At 42.9% G+C, this 16,858-nt stretch overlaps 3 protein-coding genes across 4 annotated transcripts; all 3 read right to left on the reverse strand.

Moving 5' to 3' along the window:
- Positions 1 to 1,641: 1,641 nt before the first annotated feature.
- On the reverse strand, positions 1,642 to 3,459 carry LOC114851319 (uncharacterized). Its single transcript, XM_029143083.3, has 5 exons — positions 3,337 to 3,459; positions 2,525 to 3,232; positions 2,300 to 2,428; positions 2,167 to 2,210; positions 1,642 to 2,049 (listed from the first exon to the last, which is right to left on the reverse strand). Exons 1-5 carry the CDS (start codon positions 3,389 to 3,391, stop codon positions 1,930 to 1,932), a joined length of 1,056 nt encoding a protein of 351 aa, XP_028998916.1. The 5' UTR covers positions 3,392 to 3,459; the 3' UTR covers positions 1,642 to 1,929.
- Positions 3,460 to 5,123: 1,664 nt separating this feature from the next.
- Positions 5,124 to 7,079, reverse strand: LOC114844139 (uncharacterized). The gene is made up of 5 exons (XM_029131250.3): positions 6,941 to 7,079; positions 6,088 to 6,792; positions 5,767 to 5,880; positions 5,636 to 5,679; positions 5,124 to 5,532 (listed from the first exon to the last, which is right to left on the reverse strand). The coding sequence occupies exons 1-5, from the start codon at positions 6,993 to 6,995 to the stop codon at positions 5,416 to 5,418; spliced, it is 1,035 nt and encodes a 344-aa protein (XP_028987083.1). The 5' UTR covers positions 6,996 to 7,079; the 3' UTR covers positions 5,124 to 5,415.
- Positions 7,080 to 12,610: 5,531 nt separating this feature from the next.
- LOC114866725 (uncharacterized) lies at positions 12,611 to 15,372 on the reverse strand. Of its 2 annotated transcripts, XM_055504502.1 has the most exons (5): positions 14,912 to 15,372; positions 14,091 to 14,798; positions 13,862 to 13,984; positions 13,728 to 13,771; positions 12,611 to 13,603 (listed from the first exon to the last, which is right to left on the reverse strand). In XM_055504502.1, exons 1-5 carry the CDS (start codon positions 14,964 to 14,966, stop codon positions 13,484 to 13,486), a joined length of 1,050 nt encoding a protein of 349 aa, XP_055360477.1. In that variant the 5' UTR covers positions 14,967 to 15,372; the 3' UTR covers positions 12,611 to 13,483. The 2 variants fall into 2 exon arrangements, with proteins under 2 accessions (XP_055360477.1, XP_055360470.1); XM_055504495.1 differs by having other exon boundaries at positions 14,091 to 15,372.
- Positions 15,373 to 16,858: the final 1,486 nt, after the last annotated feature.

Raw genomic sequence — 16,858 nt, forward strand, 5'->3', positions numbered from 1 at the left:
CATTGCGGGTATACCGTGTGTCTTGGAGCTAAACACTTTCCTGGATTACATTTGCTGGATCTTAACAGACAGAATGAGACCACACACGACGTGAATCGGCGAGGTTTGGGGTTTAGAAGTCGTCAAAAGTAAGTGATAAAAAATTTATGGTTATTGGTATTTGAGCATTTGGTGACTGCGCTGTGATTGTTGTCGCTGGAAATGGTTTATATGGTTAGATAGACGAAATTCTAAGCTTTCCAACGGCGTAAAACATGCCTAGGTGGCCAGAAATGAGATATATCCAGCCATCCATCCATTTTCCAAGCTGCTTATTCCCTAAAGCGGGGTCACGGGGGTGCTGGAGCCTATCCCAGCTGGCTACGGGCGAGAGGCAGGGTACACCCTGGACGGGTCGCCAGTCCATCGCAGGGCAACACAGAGACAGACAACCATTCACACACACACTCACACCTACGGGCAATGGAGAGAGTCCAATCAACCTAATGCATGTCTTTGGACTGTGGGAGGAAGCCGGAGAACCCGGAGAGAACCCACGCAGACACGGGGAGAACGTGCAAACTCCACACAGAAATGAGATATATCATAAATCCTAATTCAATTAATTCACACCTGTGCCTGTTACGTCACAGGCACAGGTGTGCCCTGTGCCTGTGACGTAACATGTAGAATGCTTGGTCTCCAAGTGGTGAGGCAGTTAGAAGGCTTCTTTGCCTTGTTGTTGCTACTGTGTGTAGAGTGGGCTGAACAACTCATCCACAGTACATGAGGGTACACATCAAGTACTTGTGTGGTATGGAACATAATATATAGTTATTCAAACAGGCTATTTAGCTGTATGGGAAGGCTAGATTCAGTTCTAATCAATGACCATTCAACTAATATAATTTACTTACCATTACCTTATTCATTACACATCAACAATCATACTTTCACTTATGCATTTCTAACACACATTTATGCAACAAATATTTCAAAGGCACATAAAAGTCCAACATAACAAACGTGATGCCATTCAACTCAATGTTCTACACCTTTAGACTGAAATTAAAAAAAAAAGTAAGAGTCATAAAGTCACAGCTCACACATTTTCCAGAACGAATACCGTATGTCAGAAACAGGACAAACTTTGCTTTGATCAAATTGCTCTTGTGGGTGAAACCAGTTAATCTCAGTACCACGTATCGCTCTTTGCAGATAAGACAGATAAGTGTTGGGTTGTCAAGGTTTAGCTGTGACCCAAATACTGCAGGAAACATCATTGCAGCTTCACTGGAACCTTTAGCGTCAGCTTTGCTTCTCGCAAATGTCACATGGTGAGAAGTAGTGTCAAAAATCTCATTTTCTCATAAATTTAAATATAACAAAAAAGTCATTTTGCATAAATCCTGAAATGTCAGACTTTCCAAAAATGTTGTTATCCAATGTCCTGTTTAATATCCATATTGTAAATCAAGCTGAATATTTGAGAGGTCAATAAGTTGGGATAGTAATTATCAGCAGCAAGTGTTTTTGCTTTTATTTTTATTAGTTTTTTTGGCTGCATTCAGACAACTAAACAACAAGCAGTCAAAGCACATGGTCAGATATGTAAGAAGTATACGGACCTCGCTCGGAACTTTATGAACTTCAAACACAAACACCAATACATGTAGTTTATTGTATTTAAAAACCTTCTAAAAAATCAGCATTCTACTAAGATCTGGCAAGTTCTTCCCAATATCATTAACTGGTGGGGTCATTTCAAAAGCTGATTAGATTCACTTGTTATTTAGCAACATGTGTTTTAACATTCAATACTGACAAAAGTACGAAAAGGATGGTTATCACAGAAATAGAGAGACCTTTCATGATATAGTCATAAATGTAAACTATTGATATAATATCAGCGTTTTGTTATGCAATATCACATATACAACACAGACAGTATTATTCCTTGATATTTGAGTACACACAATGCGACTCACAATTATTCTCCTGTCTTTTCGATCTTCGGGTCGTCTGCTGCCTTATAGCTGCATAATGGACAGTTTCTTTATTTGGCTGAATCTGAGTATAAGATAAAAATAAAAACGTATTTAAAAAATTAGAAATAAACAAAACTATTAAGACTGATTATTTAAAAACAATGTTTTCATTGTAAAAATAGTTAATAAAAATAAATACCTCTGAATTGGTTGTGGAAGAGGTTGAAACCTTTGAAGGGGATGCTGAAAAAGAAAAAAAGAAGCTTTTTGTTGTAGTCACTGAACTAACTCTGTTTACCACAACCTGCAGCATCATATAAATTATGCTGTACCTGTACACTGGCAGATGTTTGTTTCTTTGATCTTGCACAATAAGAAGGTTAATAAAACACTCAGGATGACGGTGAATCCTAAAGCCCCGCTCAGAAGGTACACCACCAGGTCATAAGAAGGGACCCTGTCTGTAGAGACAGAAACAATAGAAAAAAGGGTTGGGTTTAGGCCACAAATATGTCTATAGCCTTAAAAGAATAAGCATTTAAGTAAAAGTGTCTTACCCTCAAAGCTCTGTTTGGGTTCTTCTCCAAACAGAATGTGTCCACATGACGCAACAGCACAGTACAAGGTCCCACTATGAGAAAGACTTAAGTTGTTCACTGGCAGGTCATAGACACAGGTGTGTGTCTGTGTGTCTGGTTTCCTCTCACACTGATCATTTCTGTCTCCGTGGGTGTAAATAAATCCTGGGCGAGCTTCTACAGAGTCTTTGAACCAGTAAACACTGTGTTGTCCATCACAGGTCCCAGTTTGTACTGTACAGTTCAGGGTCACAGAGCCTCCTGGCTGGATGCTCCCAGACACTGACTGATGCACCAGAAACGGGATGCTGGAGTCTGCACCATGGACATTGACTGTGACTCCATCAGCAAACTGAAACTTGTACGAATAGCTACTTCCACAATAATAGGTAGCCGAGTCTGAAACTTGCAGATCTGCAATTGTCAAGTGATTTTTACCGCTGTCAGTCACCAGAGTGAAGCGTGGATTGTTGTATAACTCGTTGTAAAAGGTTGCATTGTTGTCAAACTTGTAGAAGGAAGATATAAGCCTCAGTGTCTGTCCCAGAGTTTGTTTGTACCAGTAAAATCTTGCAGCAACATCACTTTCAGAGAAACAGTGCAAAGTCAGGTTTTCCCCAGTTTTAACAGATTTAAAACCAGTGTCTTGAAAAACCGATGTGGAGAATTTCAGAGCAGCCGTGTGACCTGAAATGAGCCACAGAGCATATGACGATTTGACCACATAAATATCAAAACCAATGACAGCGGCTTAATGTGCTGCAGACAGCTGCCGCAGAAACACAACTTACCCAATTCTCCTACGAACAAACATGTCAGACAGAAGAGAAAGTCCGCAGGTGTCATTGTGCTAAAATTGTTGTGCTAACTGACAAGAATCTCAGCAATTTCTTCGCTTTTCTGAGACAAGCCTGCCTCTGATTGGCCAGTGAGACATGACTGTTTGTTCTAAGACGATCACGCTGGCACCGCCTCCCTCAGACATAGGCCTAGATTCTGAAGATATACAGTACATGTAGTGAAAAACCACAGAGACTAACCTGTTTACAGTGGCTTAAAGGTCAAACTCAGTGATTACATATATTCACTGACTGCAGTATTTGCACATCAAGCCACTATTAAATATTCATTACATTACATTCATATCTGTAGCTGCCCTCCCCAGACGCCTGTTGCAATGCTGTATGGACCTGACAGGTGGAGCAGCGATTAGGCCTGTTACTGCGTGATGCCGAGCAGACGGCTGCACCAGAGAGGAACACGAGTGCCCCTGTTAAGGCCATGCTGCCATGGACAGTGTGTTTTGGTCGCGCCCTGGATTCGCATGAAGGGAGCATAAACCTTCTCGGTGGAGAAGGTCATCTGGCTTTGTTCCCTGGACAAGTGGTTCAGTTCTTCTCAGGAGTTCATCTGAAATAACTGCTTTCTGTTTTACACCTTTCTTTCCTTCTTCAACTTTTACTCAAAACACGTTTCTACTGCCTGGTGGTGAAAATGCATCCAATCATCAAGCTTGCTGCAGGCTACCATTCTCCCCTCTGCTGCGGTAACCTTTAAGTCAGCAACACAGTCACACTTCAGTTTAGCTCCCCACTTCCCCCTGCATGTTATGTTCACAGACCAGAACTGTGACGCCTGTGACGGAACAGGCTGCTGAGGCCTACGAACACAACTAGAGAATAACGGACCCAAATGCAACGACCCAAGACTGACGAACATGGAACAAATAATGTAATTTAATAAATGGATCAACATAAACACAATCCAATAAACATGGAACCAATATTAAATAAGTAAAGGTCACTGCAGGGCAGGAAAACACTATAAACTTAGGAATAATCCAATTACAGATGTAAAGACTCAAATCTAAAAAAGGACAGTAACACAGGATATGACATAGTACCCAGACAAAGCTGAACAGGACACAAGATGGGAGTAACATACTGTACAAGAACACAATGCCATGGTAAACAAGCAAATGATCTGAGAAAGAACACAAGTGGAGGACAAACTTAAATACCCACAAAACAGGTGTAGCTAATCACAATCACAGACAGGAACAGGAAAAAACATGAAACAAGACACCAGCTGAACAAACCTGCCTACAGCAGGCCGGAGGCCTGGGTTGTAAGAAGAACATGGCCGAACCCAAATACAGAGAGGACCAGAATGATGGGACCATACTCACAGACACTTACTGAACCGACAGAACCAAAGCTAGAGGTCAGGCATAGGGACCAGTACAAACACAGGCAGACACCAGCACGGGAGAACAAGCGCATGAACAAACAGGACTTACACACTAATGAATTACAAACATAAAACACCTGAGACAGAAACCAGGACAACCTGGACCAGACCACCACTAGGTCTACTGGAGCAGAGGGGAAACTATGGGGCCCCCTGGTGGCTGGAGGGCCAAAACACAACACGTAGCACCAATCATCCCCCACTCTCTCCCAGTCGCGTTAAACTACTTAAAACACCTGACAGCTTTTGTCTAATTCACACCACTTCATAACATATTCATCATATTTATTCAATCACCTTGCTGCAAAATATACACTGAAATCTGCACTTGAGCGTATTGACATCATTTATTTCATGATAATACTGTAGTTAAGAATAAAAGCCAAACATTCAAGAAACACAAAGTGAAAGAATAGCATCTTTTACATTGTAATTGAAAACATTGGTATCGTCATCACAGAATTGCTGACATGAATGTTTTACCTCCTTCATGTTGTGCATTACACCGTTTACCACATCAAAGCTAGACGAGATGTTTATCTTAAGATCTACATTTCGAAGACTTTGAAGACTGTATGGTCTCGAGGTAAACTTGACCTGACTCGTTTGGTAATAATATTCTACTGCTTCATACTGGAGTAGACACATTCACTAGGCATATTGTTCCTCTGTGTCCTTGATCTGGTGGACAGGTTAACGCTAACAGCTGCATACTGAAGGTCATCATCATCGTAAATCTGTCAACACAAATATCAAAAGTAAATCACAGCATGTTTGCTGCAAAAAATAAAACCCCCAGAGTCCCCAACACTGATATTTCTGAAAGAAACCTGCTTTTACCTCTGGCTTAGTTGTGGAGGGAGCTGAAATTGCTGTCTGGGTCTCTGATTCAGGAAAAAAAAACATACTGTTAACAAAAAGCCACATTCAGACATATTATAGACAACAAGTCTCCCTCAATCATGAATTACCTGTAGTGTGAAAGTTCTTTGTCTTGTAAAGAAAGGTCAATATAACAACCACTAGGGTGGTGAAGGTCAGAGCTCCGCTCAAAACATACACCCATACATGGTCACTCCCTTCATCTGCATGTAACGTACAAGTATCAGAAACAGCATGTTAGGGACCCTGACTATGGCTCAACTGTCAACTCAAGTAATCACTATATTTAATAATACTCTTATTATTGAAATCTACTCCAATCCTGCATCCTGTGCTGAAATAATATAAAACAAATAATTTCATAACCCTCCCATCAGAACAGAGCGATATTTGCAATAGCATATTCTCACCCTTAAAATCCAGCTTGGTCCCGTTTCCAAACAGAATGTGTCCACATGAGGCGACAGCACAGTAGTAGTTCCCAGCATCAGAACGATCCACATGATTTATCTGTACGTTATAGACACAGGTGTGTGTCCGTGTGTCTGGTTTCCTCTCACACTGATCATTTCTCTCTCCGTGGGTGTAAATGACTCTTGGATGAGCTTCTCCAGAGTCTTTGAACCAGTAAACGCTGTGTTGTCCATCACAGTTCCCAGTTTGTACTGTACAGTTCAGAGTCACAGAGCCTCCTGGCTGGATGCTCCCAGACACTGACTGATGCACCAGGGCTGGCATGATTAAATCTGAATTCATTACAACCACAGTAATGGTCGCTAAGAATTCAAGTTCATTGGAAAAGTACCTCAAGCAGTAGTAGTTAGCTGAGTCTAAAGCACGTACATTTATGATTTTCAGGTCATTTTTCCCATTTTCATGATCCAATATGAAACGTGGATTTCTGTTGAATTCACCATTAAAAATTACATCCACATTGTATTTAAAAAAGGTAGAGATGAGCACTGGTTTCTGCCCCATGTGTTGTTTATACCAGAAAAGTCTTACAGCAACATCATCTTTATAAAAACATGGTAAAGTGACATTGTCACCAACGTTAACGGATAGAAAACTCCACTGATCAACAGATGATGAAGGTGTGAGACTTGTCAGCTGAACTGAAATGAAAAGCAAAGACAACACAAATGGAGTTAATTTTAAAGTATTTATATGAGTTAATATGCATACGCATACTGTATAATATTCTATTCACTTTTCACATTAGATTTCATATTAGATAATGAAAAAACACCAAATGCATCCTACCTATACTCCACAAGAATAAACTTGTCAGACGGACAAAGGACCCTGAAGCTGTCATATTGTTGAAGTTGCAGTGCTGAATGACAGAACATCACTGGGTTCACCACTGTCAGAGGACGAGGCTGTGTTTGATTGGCCAATCTAAGGAGCCTGGGCTCGTGTTCGACAGGCAACATAATCACATGTTCACTGACACCTATTGTGTCAATACTGCTTTTTCTATTTTGTGCATTGAGAAGTGTTGCTGAAATTTTGAAATAACATCAATATATGTAAACAGGAAACAAAGGTTAAGCCATTCAAAATGCCGATGTGTAATACGCAGAAACCACAATATATCCTGTTTCGTGCTGAAGAGACGTTTACAGATACACACTTCTGAGATGAAGCGGACAGGTAATTATTACAAGTATAGAGTAACACCAAGCCACCTACCATGTGGGCCTTCTCCACTTTCCTCCCACAGTTCAAAGGCACACAGTCAGATGAGGAGCACTTTTTAAGATAAAAGAGTAAACCATACTGTAAGAGTGAGTGGTTGTTTGTGAGGTTTATGTGATGGCATGGTGACCTGCCCATGGTGCGCCCACTTTCTACCCAGTGCAGCTGAAAATAATTGAAAGATTGAGTAGTTTCACTGACACAGCAGGTAGACAGGCAGAAAAACCAGCATAGCCCTCTTGTTTTATTTCTAAGACATCTATAAATGTTGTGACTATCATGGGCATGGAGGGCATGGGAGGAGACTCTCTATTTTGTCTGCTCATTGCAGATTTTACAAGACAGAAAACAGATACAGAATTTAGCCCAAGGGGTGTGTACTCTAACAGTCCCCTTCTAGAGACCTCATCCAGTCATTATGCAACAACAAATGGGGAGCAAGGTGCTGCACTGCCACAGTCCAGAGTCAAGAATGAAAAAAAGGCTAGTGTTATGACTTAATATTGATCAAATTGTGTTTTATGTTGAAAATTTCGCATAAACAAACAGATGTTAAAGTTGTCTTTTCTGTGATTCATTATAAAAATAAAGGGAAATAAAAATATTGGGGAAAGCAAATAAAAAGCATGGATGTTGATCGTGCACATCAACAAACCAAAAACCAGCTGGGGAGATCAGTGCACACACCACGAAGGTGTGATGCAAAGAGCCCACGATCCTCAAGTTGCTTCTGCCCTTTAACCTCTCGACTAGGGTGGAACGTCTGTGTAGCCCAATCAGACTACAGCACATGCACCATCCCATTACTGTTGTTGTGTGTGTGGAGATGTTTACATTCTTACACCTGCATCACTGGCGTCTGACTATTAGAGAGGAAGGAGCGCTAAGTCTCAACAGACAGAGACACAACTCCCCGGCCTTGGGTTTGGGGGCTAGAGTTGAGAGTCTATCAGGCAGAGACAACCTTTGAACAATGTAGGTGAAATGTCAAATACATAAAACAGAATTAAGACAAAACGTAAGATATTAATTGCAGAACATAAGTCATGAATCATAAAATAACTGCATAGAATAAGGAAGAAAGAATTTTTCCTATAACAGTTTTGACAGAGAGACGCCTACAGTATGTGCTGAGAAGGAATTCAAATTTGAACTTGAACTTGAACCAAAGAGAGTGTCATGATCTGGGACTTTGTGTCCGGTTTTATTTTGAAAGGACTTTTTGTTTTCATGTTGTCTTATTCCAGTTTCCAGTTCCTGTTTTATTTTTAAGGACTTCTGGTTTTGTTCAGTCACAGCTGTTTCCTGTCACTCCCGGTTCACCATGCACACCTGTCAATAATTATTAATCACGCCTGTATTTAAGCACCAGTAATCGCTACATCCGTTGCCAGATTGTTAGTTCGTGTTTGTGTGTCTACTCTCTAGCATTCAGTCAAGTAAGTCACTTTGTGTATTCACCCAGTTTCTTGTTTTGACCATGTCCTGCCTGCTCCCAGTCGGTTTCTTTTGACTCTGCCTTGTGTATGGAACCCTGCCTGAATCTTGACTGCCTTTGCTCACTCCTTGTCTGTGCCGTTGCCATTATAACTGATCTGTGTACCGACTTTTGCCTGTCTGACCATTAGCCCGATTAAACCTTCACAAGACTAAGTTCATACAGTACGAGCTGTGCATGTGGGTCCGTCATATCAATGAGGTACTGACAGAACAGACCCAGCCGGCTCTCAGGTAAAGACTCAGTTCGGGGATTTTTTTTGCTTTTCGCGTTTGGAGGAGGATTTCTACGGGCTTCTACGAGCGGATGTGCGCGCGACTCGGGGAGTTAGAGAGCGTGCTCCGCACCACACCAGCCCCCACGCTGTCCGCTCGGATTACGCCAGCCCTGGTTGCATCCCCAATGCCCCCGGATTCAGCTGACTCCTCTGCTCCTCCTTCCACACCAGATCAGCCCGCGGTCCCGGTTTCAGTTTCCTTTTCCCAGCCCCGTCTGACAGTCGCTGCTGCACCAGCTTGCCCAGCTCCAGTTTTACTCCGCTGGGAGTAATTCTTGCACTCGTGTAGTCCCCCGTCTCATGCCCCCGCTCTTGCCACAGAATCACAGACAGCAGCAGTCCCAGCCCAGGTTCCAGTCCAGTCGTGTCCCGCCAAGCTCAAAGGCCGCAAGCTGCCCTGCCGGCTCCAGAGAGGAGGCCGCAAGCAGCCCCGCCGACCTGGTAGCAGTGACCGTCCCTGTCCCTGTCGGTCCAAGGAAAGCGGTTGTGTTGCCCACCGCTGGTCCAAGAGAGACCAGTCTGGTCCTTGTCGGCCCCGATGGGGCTGTTCCAGCTCCTGTCCGTGTCGGCTTCCAGGCGGAGGTCGTTCCTATCCACGTCGGCCTCCAGGTGGAGGTCGTTCCAGCCGTAGTCCCCGTCGGCCTCCAGGAGGAGGTCGTTCCAGCCGTAGTTCCCGTCGGCCTCCAGGAGGAGGTCGTTCCAGCTTCGGTTCCCGTCGACCTCCAGGAGGAGGTCGTTCCAGCTTCGGTTCCCATCGGCCTCCAGGAGGAGGTCGTTCCAGCTTCGGTTCCCGTCGGCCTCCAGGAGGAGGTCGTTCCAGCTTCGGTTCCCGTCGGCCTCCAGGAGGAGGTCGTCCCAGCTCCGGTTCCCGTCGGCCTCCAGGAAGAGGTCGTCCCAGCTCCGGGATCGGTTCCTGGTGGTCCTGTCCAGACCACACCTTTATCGGTTCCAGGTGGTCCTGTCCAGACCACGCCTTCATCGGTTCCAGGTGGCCCGGCTCGGGCCACGCCTGCATCGGTTCCTTGTGGCCCGGCTCCGGCCAGATCTGCATCGTCTCCTGGCGGCCGGGCTGTGGCCACGTTCGCATCGGCTCCTGGTGGTCCGGCGTTGGTCCCGCTTCCCTTGGTGCCTGAGGGTCCAGCATCACGTCTGTCCCGGTCTCGTCTTCCGGTCTGGTGGCCTCGCCCGCGGCTCTCTCTGACGCTTGGGTGGCACTGCCTCCTCCGGCACCGCCTGCCTCGGCTCTGCTTTTGTCACGGCCGCTTGCCTGAGGGACGCCCTCTCCTGCCGCGGCGATGGCACGGGCTCTGTCGTCACCGTCCACCTCGAGCCTTGGATCCCTGGAGCATCGCTGGAGGCTGGGCTTGGTTCCGCCCTCACGGGCTCCGCCGTTCATCATGGACAACCCATCTGCGGTTCCAGCCCAGGGTATGCTGAGCTGGAACCCAGGGGGGATCTCTCCGGCTACCGCCCTCCACGGGAGGGGGGTTCTGGTTCCCGTGGAGTCCCCCTGGGAGTGTACCTTGTTTAGACTCTCGGCTTCTGTTGATAATGGACACTATTCCTGTTTCGACCCAACTCCAGTCCTCCCTCCGCCCTCCCTGCTTGTGTGCCTCAGCGGTGGTGGATTCGGTCCCTCCTCCTGAGACCACCCTCCACCTGCCCTGGTTGGGGGGCCTCCGTGGGCGCCGTAGTAGATGCCCTAGGGGGAGGGGTACCGTCATGATCTGGGTTTTTTTGTTCGGTTTTATTTTGAAAGGACTTTTTGTTTTCATGTTGTCTTATTCCACTTTCCAGTTCCTGTTTTATTTTTAAGGACTTACGGTTTTGTTCAAGTCACAGCTGTTTCCCGCACTCCCGGTTCACCATGCACACCTGTCAATAATTAGTAATCACACCTGTATTTAAGCACCAGTAATCGCCACATCCGTTGCCAGATTGTTAGTTTGTGTTTGTGTGTCTACTCTCTAGCATTCAGTCAAGTAAGTCACTTTGTGTATTGAGAGAGCAGTTGGAATTTTTAAGTTGGATGTTTACTCCACCATATCAAAGTGCTATCGACACATTTGCCTGGAAAATGTTAATTATTCTTATTATCATGTTAAGTTGTAGATATTGAACAACTATACAGATACATAATAATAATAATAATGATACAGAACTTTATTAATGCAAATATTCTCAGACTGTCATCTACCCAATTCAAACTGGATTCTAAACTATTATACAGTAATAAGTAACACAGAGTTATTACAAATGATCACTTGGTGTTGACTTAGATTATACAGTAAATATTTTATTCCTGTGGTTTGTAATTGATACAGCAGATTATAAACCAGACTATGAGTGGACCTGAGGGCAAAACGATTTTGATGGTGCGCATAAGATTATATTTGGAGCATATGCACCAGAAGAAGAGGAACAGAAACTTTCTCATACCTACCGGATATGATCTTGAGTCTTGTGCAAACACACTTGGAAATGCAATTGATTTTAAATAAAGTTATCTTTGTCCATTTCTGCCTGTGAGGCTTCTTAATTTTCAGAACTTAAGCACTTTGGAAGCGTAGCTCTAACTCTCTCGTGTAGCATGTTCCTATTGGTTCCTGAGTAGAAAGTAAAAGCCAATGTGTCTCTCTAGCTCATTACAATAACGTCCAGTGCTACAGTTTTATATTAGAGTACACACATTCATGCTCTGTGCTGTTCTTCTGCCGCCTTGATCTTTTGGGAGACTTAATAACTATAGCAGCATAATGGAGGCTGTCGTCTTGGATGCTCTGTTAACAAAAGCAGATGATGCAACACAGATCACAATATGGACTCTGGCAATAATCCATGAGGCCATTTTACTGTTTGAATACTGAATGATACTTTCACCTCTGCATGTTTTGTGGAGAGGGTGGCTCCTCTGGACTCTGGTTGTGAAGCACAAATTACTTTGTTATTAAAGTGCAAATCCGGTGAAAGCGCATGGTACCAAGTATAAAACGTGCCACTTACCTGGATCTTTAATTTTTCTGCTGTTTTTCTTGCACAGTAAACACATCAGTACAACAAATACGAAGATGGTGAATGCCAAGCAGCCACACAAAAAGTACACAACCAGCAGGCAGTCCACGCCGTGTGGCAACAGGTAATCTAGACACATACTGGAGCTGTAGCTTTTACTTATTAAAACGCTGGGTCTTAAGATGACGAAGTGGTAGCAGCTTGAAACTCAAACTCGTCCTTAATAGACAGAAGAGTGATACTCGCTCTTATCTTCAGGCGCCACAGTATGTTTGATTGGCCAGTCTATCGTGACACTCAAATGTCGTGCACAGGAAACAGTCACATGTTCACTGCTACTTATACAGTAGTGTCGTGTGGCCAGTCTGCTTATTGAGAAGGTTCAGATCTAAATGAAGACCACCTATACCTCTGAAATAGAAAGGCCTCCAGTAAAGCAGTACCAAGAAACGTGTACAGTTTCCAGTATTTGCCTATGAATGACCCTTAGTATGTAAATGAGTATAGGTATATAAATGAGGTCGAACGTCACGAGGGAGGAACACTTTCATCTGTTAAACCACAGAAACTGCTGCTCTCTACGGCTTTTCTATCTCTTTCAGATTAGGTTATCTCAAGGCTGAATGTTTCTTGTTTGTTTCTTTTTATTTCAAACAGATTTACTAATTTTTCTAGATACAAATACACCTATTGTGATACAGGATTGGCAGAATAGTCTTTCTAGTTTTGATGAGCACGTACTACAGCATTTTGGAAACTCAGCTTCAGCTGACAATGTGGCGAGTGGAGGGGTTCAGCTTGGACAGGTCACCAGTCCATCACAGGGCTACACACAGACACACACAACCACTCACTCTCACTTACGAACAATTCAAAGTCCCCAATCAACCCGACATTCCCGTACAGTAAGTCTGTTTGTGGACTGTGGGGGGAGAAAACCCATGCAGATGCGGGCAGAACATTTAACAAGAAGGACACCCGAATGACCCTTGAATCAAACACTGTGCCACAAAGAACCAAAATACAACAAATGAAATAATAAGACAGTATTGTCTGAATTTTCTGTAAACAATTAACAACAGACTTCTTTCTAATTACTTCATGTAATATTACAGGCCATCTTCTGTCAAAATACTGATTTATAAAGATCTTGATAAAAGACAAAATCCGATGGAAAGGCTCATGTCATGAATCACATGAAATAAAATAATAATAATCTTAAGATTTTACATATAAAAGAACAAAACATGGATATGGTTTACACATTTGTGTCTAAATCTACAAGGCACATCTAAGTCCTATTCACACAGTAAAACATCTACAGCTTTACACTGGAATACACATAGTGAGTGTTGGTGTCATCTTTCTGTCTTCTTGATCTCTTTGGTAGTTTAGTGTTCAGGGCTGCATAATGAAGGTTGTCTGCGTCTTGACCAATCTAACAAAACATGCAAAGAATGGATTTAAACTTGGTTCCTGAACTACATGTCTACAAGACAAATATGTGTTTTGCTGAAAGGCACTGTACTGATTGTTCAGTAGTTAATAAAAATGATATTTACCTCTGTGTTTGATGTGTGGATAGATGAAAACCTTGCTCGGTGCTCTGGTTTAAAAATGAAAGAGATTTGCTTAAGCACAAAAAAGTTATGAATGTGTGTGTAGTGAGTGTAATACATAAAAACATTTTAAGTACCTGTGGACTGACCGAAGTTTCTTTTTTTACAAAGTGAGACAACAAGAAAAACAGTCAGGATGAAGAAGAATATCAAAGCTCCGCTCAAGAAAGCCACCAGAAGGTCCACGTTACCTGTGAATACTTACACAGACATGTCATTATCAAACACTTATTACAGCTTTTATTTCTGTTCTTACATTTAATAGTAAACCAGACAACCCTTGCTGTAGGATCTACTGTAACTTACCCTCAAACTGCAGCTTGGTCCCGTTTCCAAACACAATGTTTCCACATGAGGCGACAGCGCAGTAGTAGGTCCCAGCATCAGAAGCATTCAGGCTTTGTAGAGGCAGGTCAAAGACACAGGTGTGTGTCTGTGTGTCTGGTTTCCTCTCACACTGATCATTTCTGTCTCCGTTGGTGTAAACGATTCCTGGACGAGCTTCTCCAGAGTCTTTGAACCAGTAAACGCTGTGTTGTCCATCACAGGTCCCAGTTTGTACTGTACAGTTCAGAGTCACAGAGCCTCCTGACTGGATGCTCCCAGACACTGACTGATGCACCAGAGCTGGCATGGTTAAATCTGAATTCATTACAACTACAGTTGTGGTCCATAAGAATTCTACTGAGTGTATATAGCAACTCATGCAGTAATAAGTAGCTGAGTCTGAAGTATGTACACCTGTGATCGTCAAGTGATTTTTATCATTTTCATTATCCATTATGAAGCGTGGATTGTTAATAAATTCACCATAAAAAAGACAGTTCCCATCATACTTGTAGAACGTAGAGATCAGTGTTGGTTTCTGTCCCAAACTGTGTTTATACCAGTAAATCTTTGCAGCACCATTGTGTTCATTGAAACATTTCAAAGTTAAGTTGTCCCCAGCTTTGACTGTAACAAAGTGACTCGTCTGGCGACGAAGTGAGGAGGACGTCACATCGGTTAGTTGAACTAGTGAAACAAGAGAAGAAGCAAAGTAGGATTGCTGTAATGCAAGAAATGGGAGCACTGCAGTTCTGACCCTAGAATGCACTGATAAAAGGAATGACAGAAGCATAACTTACCCAATTTACCCAGGAACAAAGCTGTGATACAGAACATCCACACTGGTGATGCCATTTCGTTAAAGTTGCTGTGCTAAATGGAAGAATGTCAGTGGTTTGCTCTCTTTAAGGCCAGGACAGCGTTTGATTGGCCAAGTTGAAAGGACGGCACATCCTTTGTAGACAGTATGATCAGATCCGCCCTGTGAGCAACAGAAGCCGCCTGCTGTTTTATTGGATGGATTAGAATATAAAAAGCTCAAAAAAACAGAACACTATTACCTTTTTTATAACTAAGCCACACTATTGTTGAGACAGTGACCTCTTATTTGAAACAGATTTTCTCACTTACACTGCAGTAAAGCCCCTAATGTATTTTTGTAAAAATATCCCTTAATAGAAAACAAAAAAAACACTAGTTGAGCCTGCAATGAAACATCTCACACCTCCCAGGTCATTCTCACAGCCTCTCACTGACACAGAGTGACTGCGTGACAGAACAGGATGACCAGGAAGACCTCCATACAGTATAACAACTGTAGCAGAAACACAGTAAGTTAATGTTTTACAGTAAAATGGTGGTGTGTTAGTGGATAGAGGGAGGAAAGGTGAGGACAACAGAGGAGCTCAGTATATGAAGGAGCTTCCCAGCATCTAAACCAGCTTACCTAAGAGTTGGCTCACAGTGACCTAAACCTTCTTTAAGTATAAGCATCATTTAAGGCTGGTCTTAACGTAGAGGGTGTGTCTGCTTTTAGAACCTGAACTGGAAGCTGGTGGCACCGCAGAGGAACTCGGTGGCTAAAAGCTCTGCCTCCCATTCTACATTTAGAAACTCTCGGAACCACAAGTAGGCTGGAGAGAAGCATGAGGAACATAGGGAACTGTAAGGTCTTTAGGATAGGATCCAGAGTGTTAGCATTGGGTGCTTCAATAGGGAGTGCTTTTGTAATCTGTCATAAAAACAGCTCATTCTTAAGCCTTATTTTGTGCATTAGGAGCCTTTTAAGCATACTCAAGTTAAAATGGTTGTAGTTCCTAAATGCTAAGGGCTACATTGTTGAGCTTGGTGTCATTGATGTCATTGTCTAGTTTTTGAAAATAAAAACAAAATTTGTTACAGTTATAATGAAGCGAAATAACAGACACAAACCTGAGGTCACTTTTTGACAAACACTTGTCTGGAATTTTACGTATTCACTTTTACTTAAAAAATGTCAAAAAAAACTGTCTGGGTGTAAAGGTTTGATAAAAATGAATGTGCAAAGAAACTGTTAATGATAATTATATAAAAATTGAGTGAAGAATGAAGAAATACCTAGGAAGTAGTTTTCTACTTTTATATATTAAAATGTCCAGGCGAGGGCCATGGTCTCCATTTAGACACCCAAAAATGGAACAATTTGGCCAAAGGCTTTTAAAAAAAAGAGTAGAGATGTAAATGCATTCTTTTTTTTTTACACACTACTCATAAAAATGTTTTCTGTTGTTTTCTTCTTCTTTTTTGGTGTTTTACTCAACTCTGACCCTTGCTATTACCTCCGTAACCGACTTTTGCCTGATCCCTGCCTGCCTTGTATGCCTTGTTCTTCGAGCCTGCCTGGTAAACGACCCTGCAGGTTAGTTTGACTACGATTCTGCCTCTGCCTGAACGGTATTGTAACCTCGACCAACACGTTAACGAATCTTGCCTGCCCACGGAACTGAGTCTGCCTGATCCATTGGATTGTTCATCGTTGCCTACCTGTGTATGACCCTGCCTGATCCTGACTCTGTCTTTTTGGAATAAATCCCCTTTTTATCACCACTCAAGCGTGTCTGTGCTGTGCATGTGGTCCGTCATCTACATCGCCCTGACACAAACATGTCAGCAGGTCTTAGAACAGGGAGTTCATAAACACATTTACTGACTAACAATGATGTACTACTGTACATTATAATACAAAAATGAAACACAACTGATAATCA

The sequence above is a fragment of the Betta splendens genome, chromosome 2 (genome assembly GCF_900634795.4).
Source record: "Betta splendens chromosome 2, fBetSpl5.4, whole genome shotgun sequence".
Taxonomy (NCBI): domain Eukaryota; kingdom Metazoa; phylum Chordata; class Actinopteri; order Anabantiformes; family Osphronemidae; genus Betta; species Betta splendens.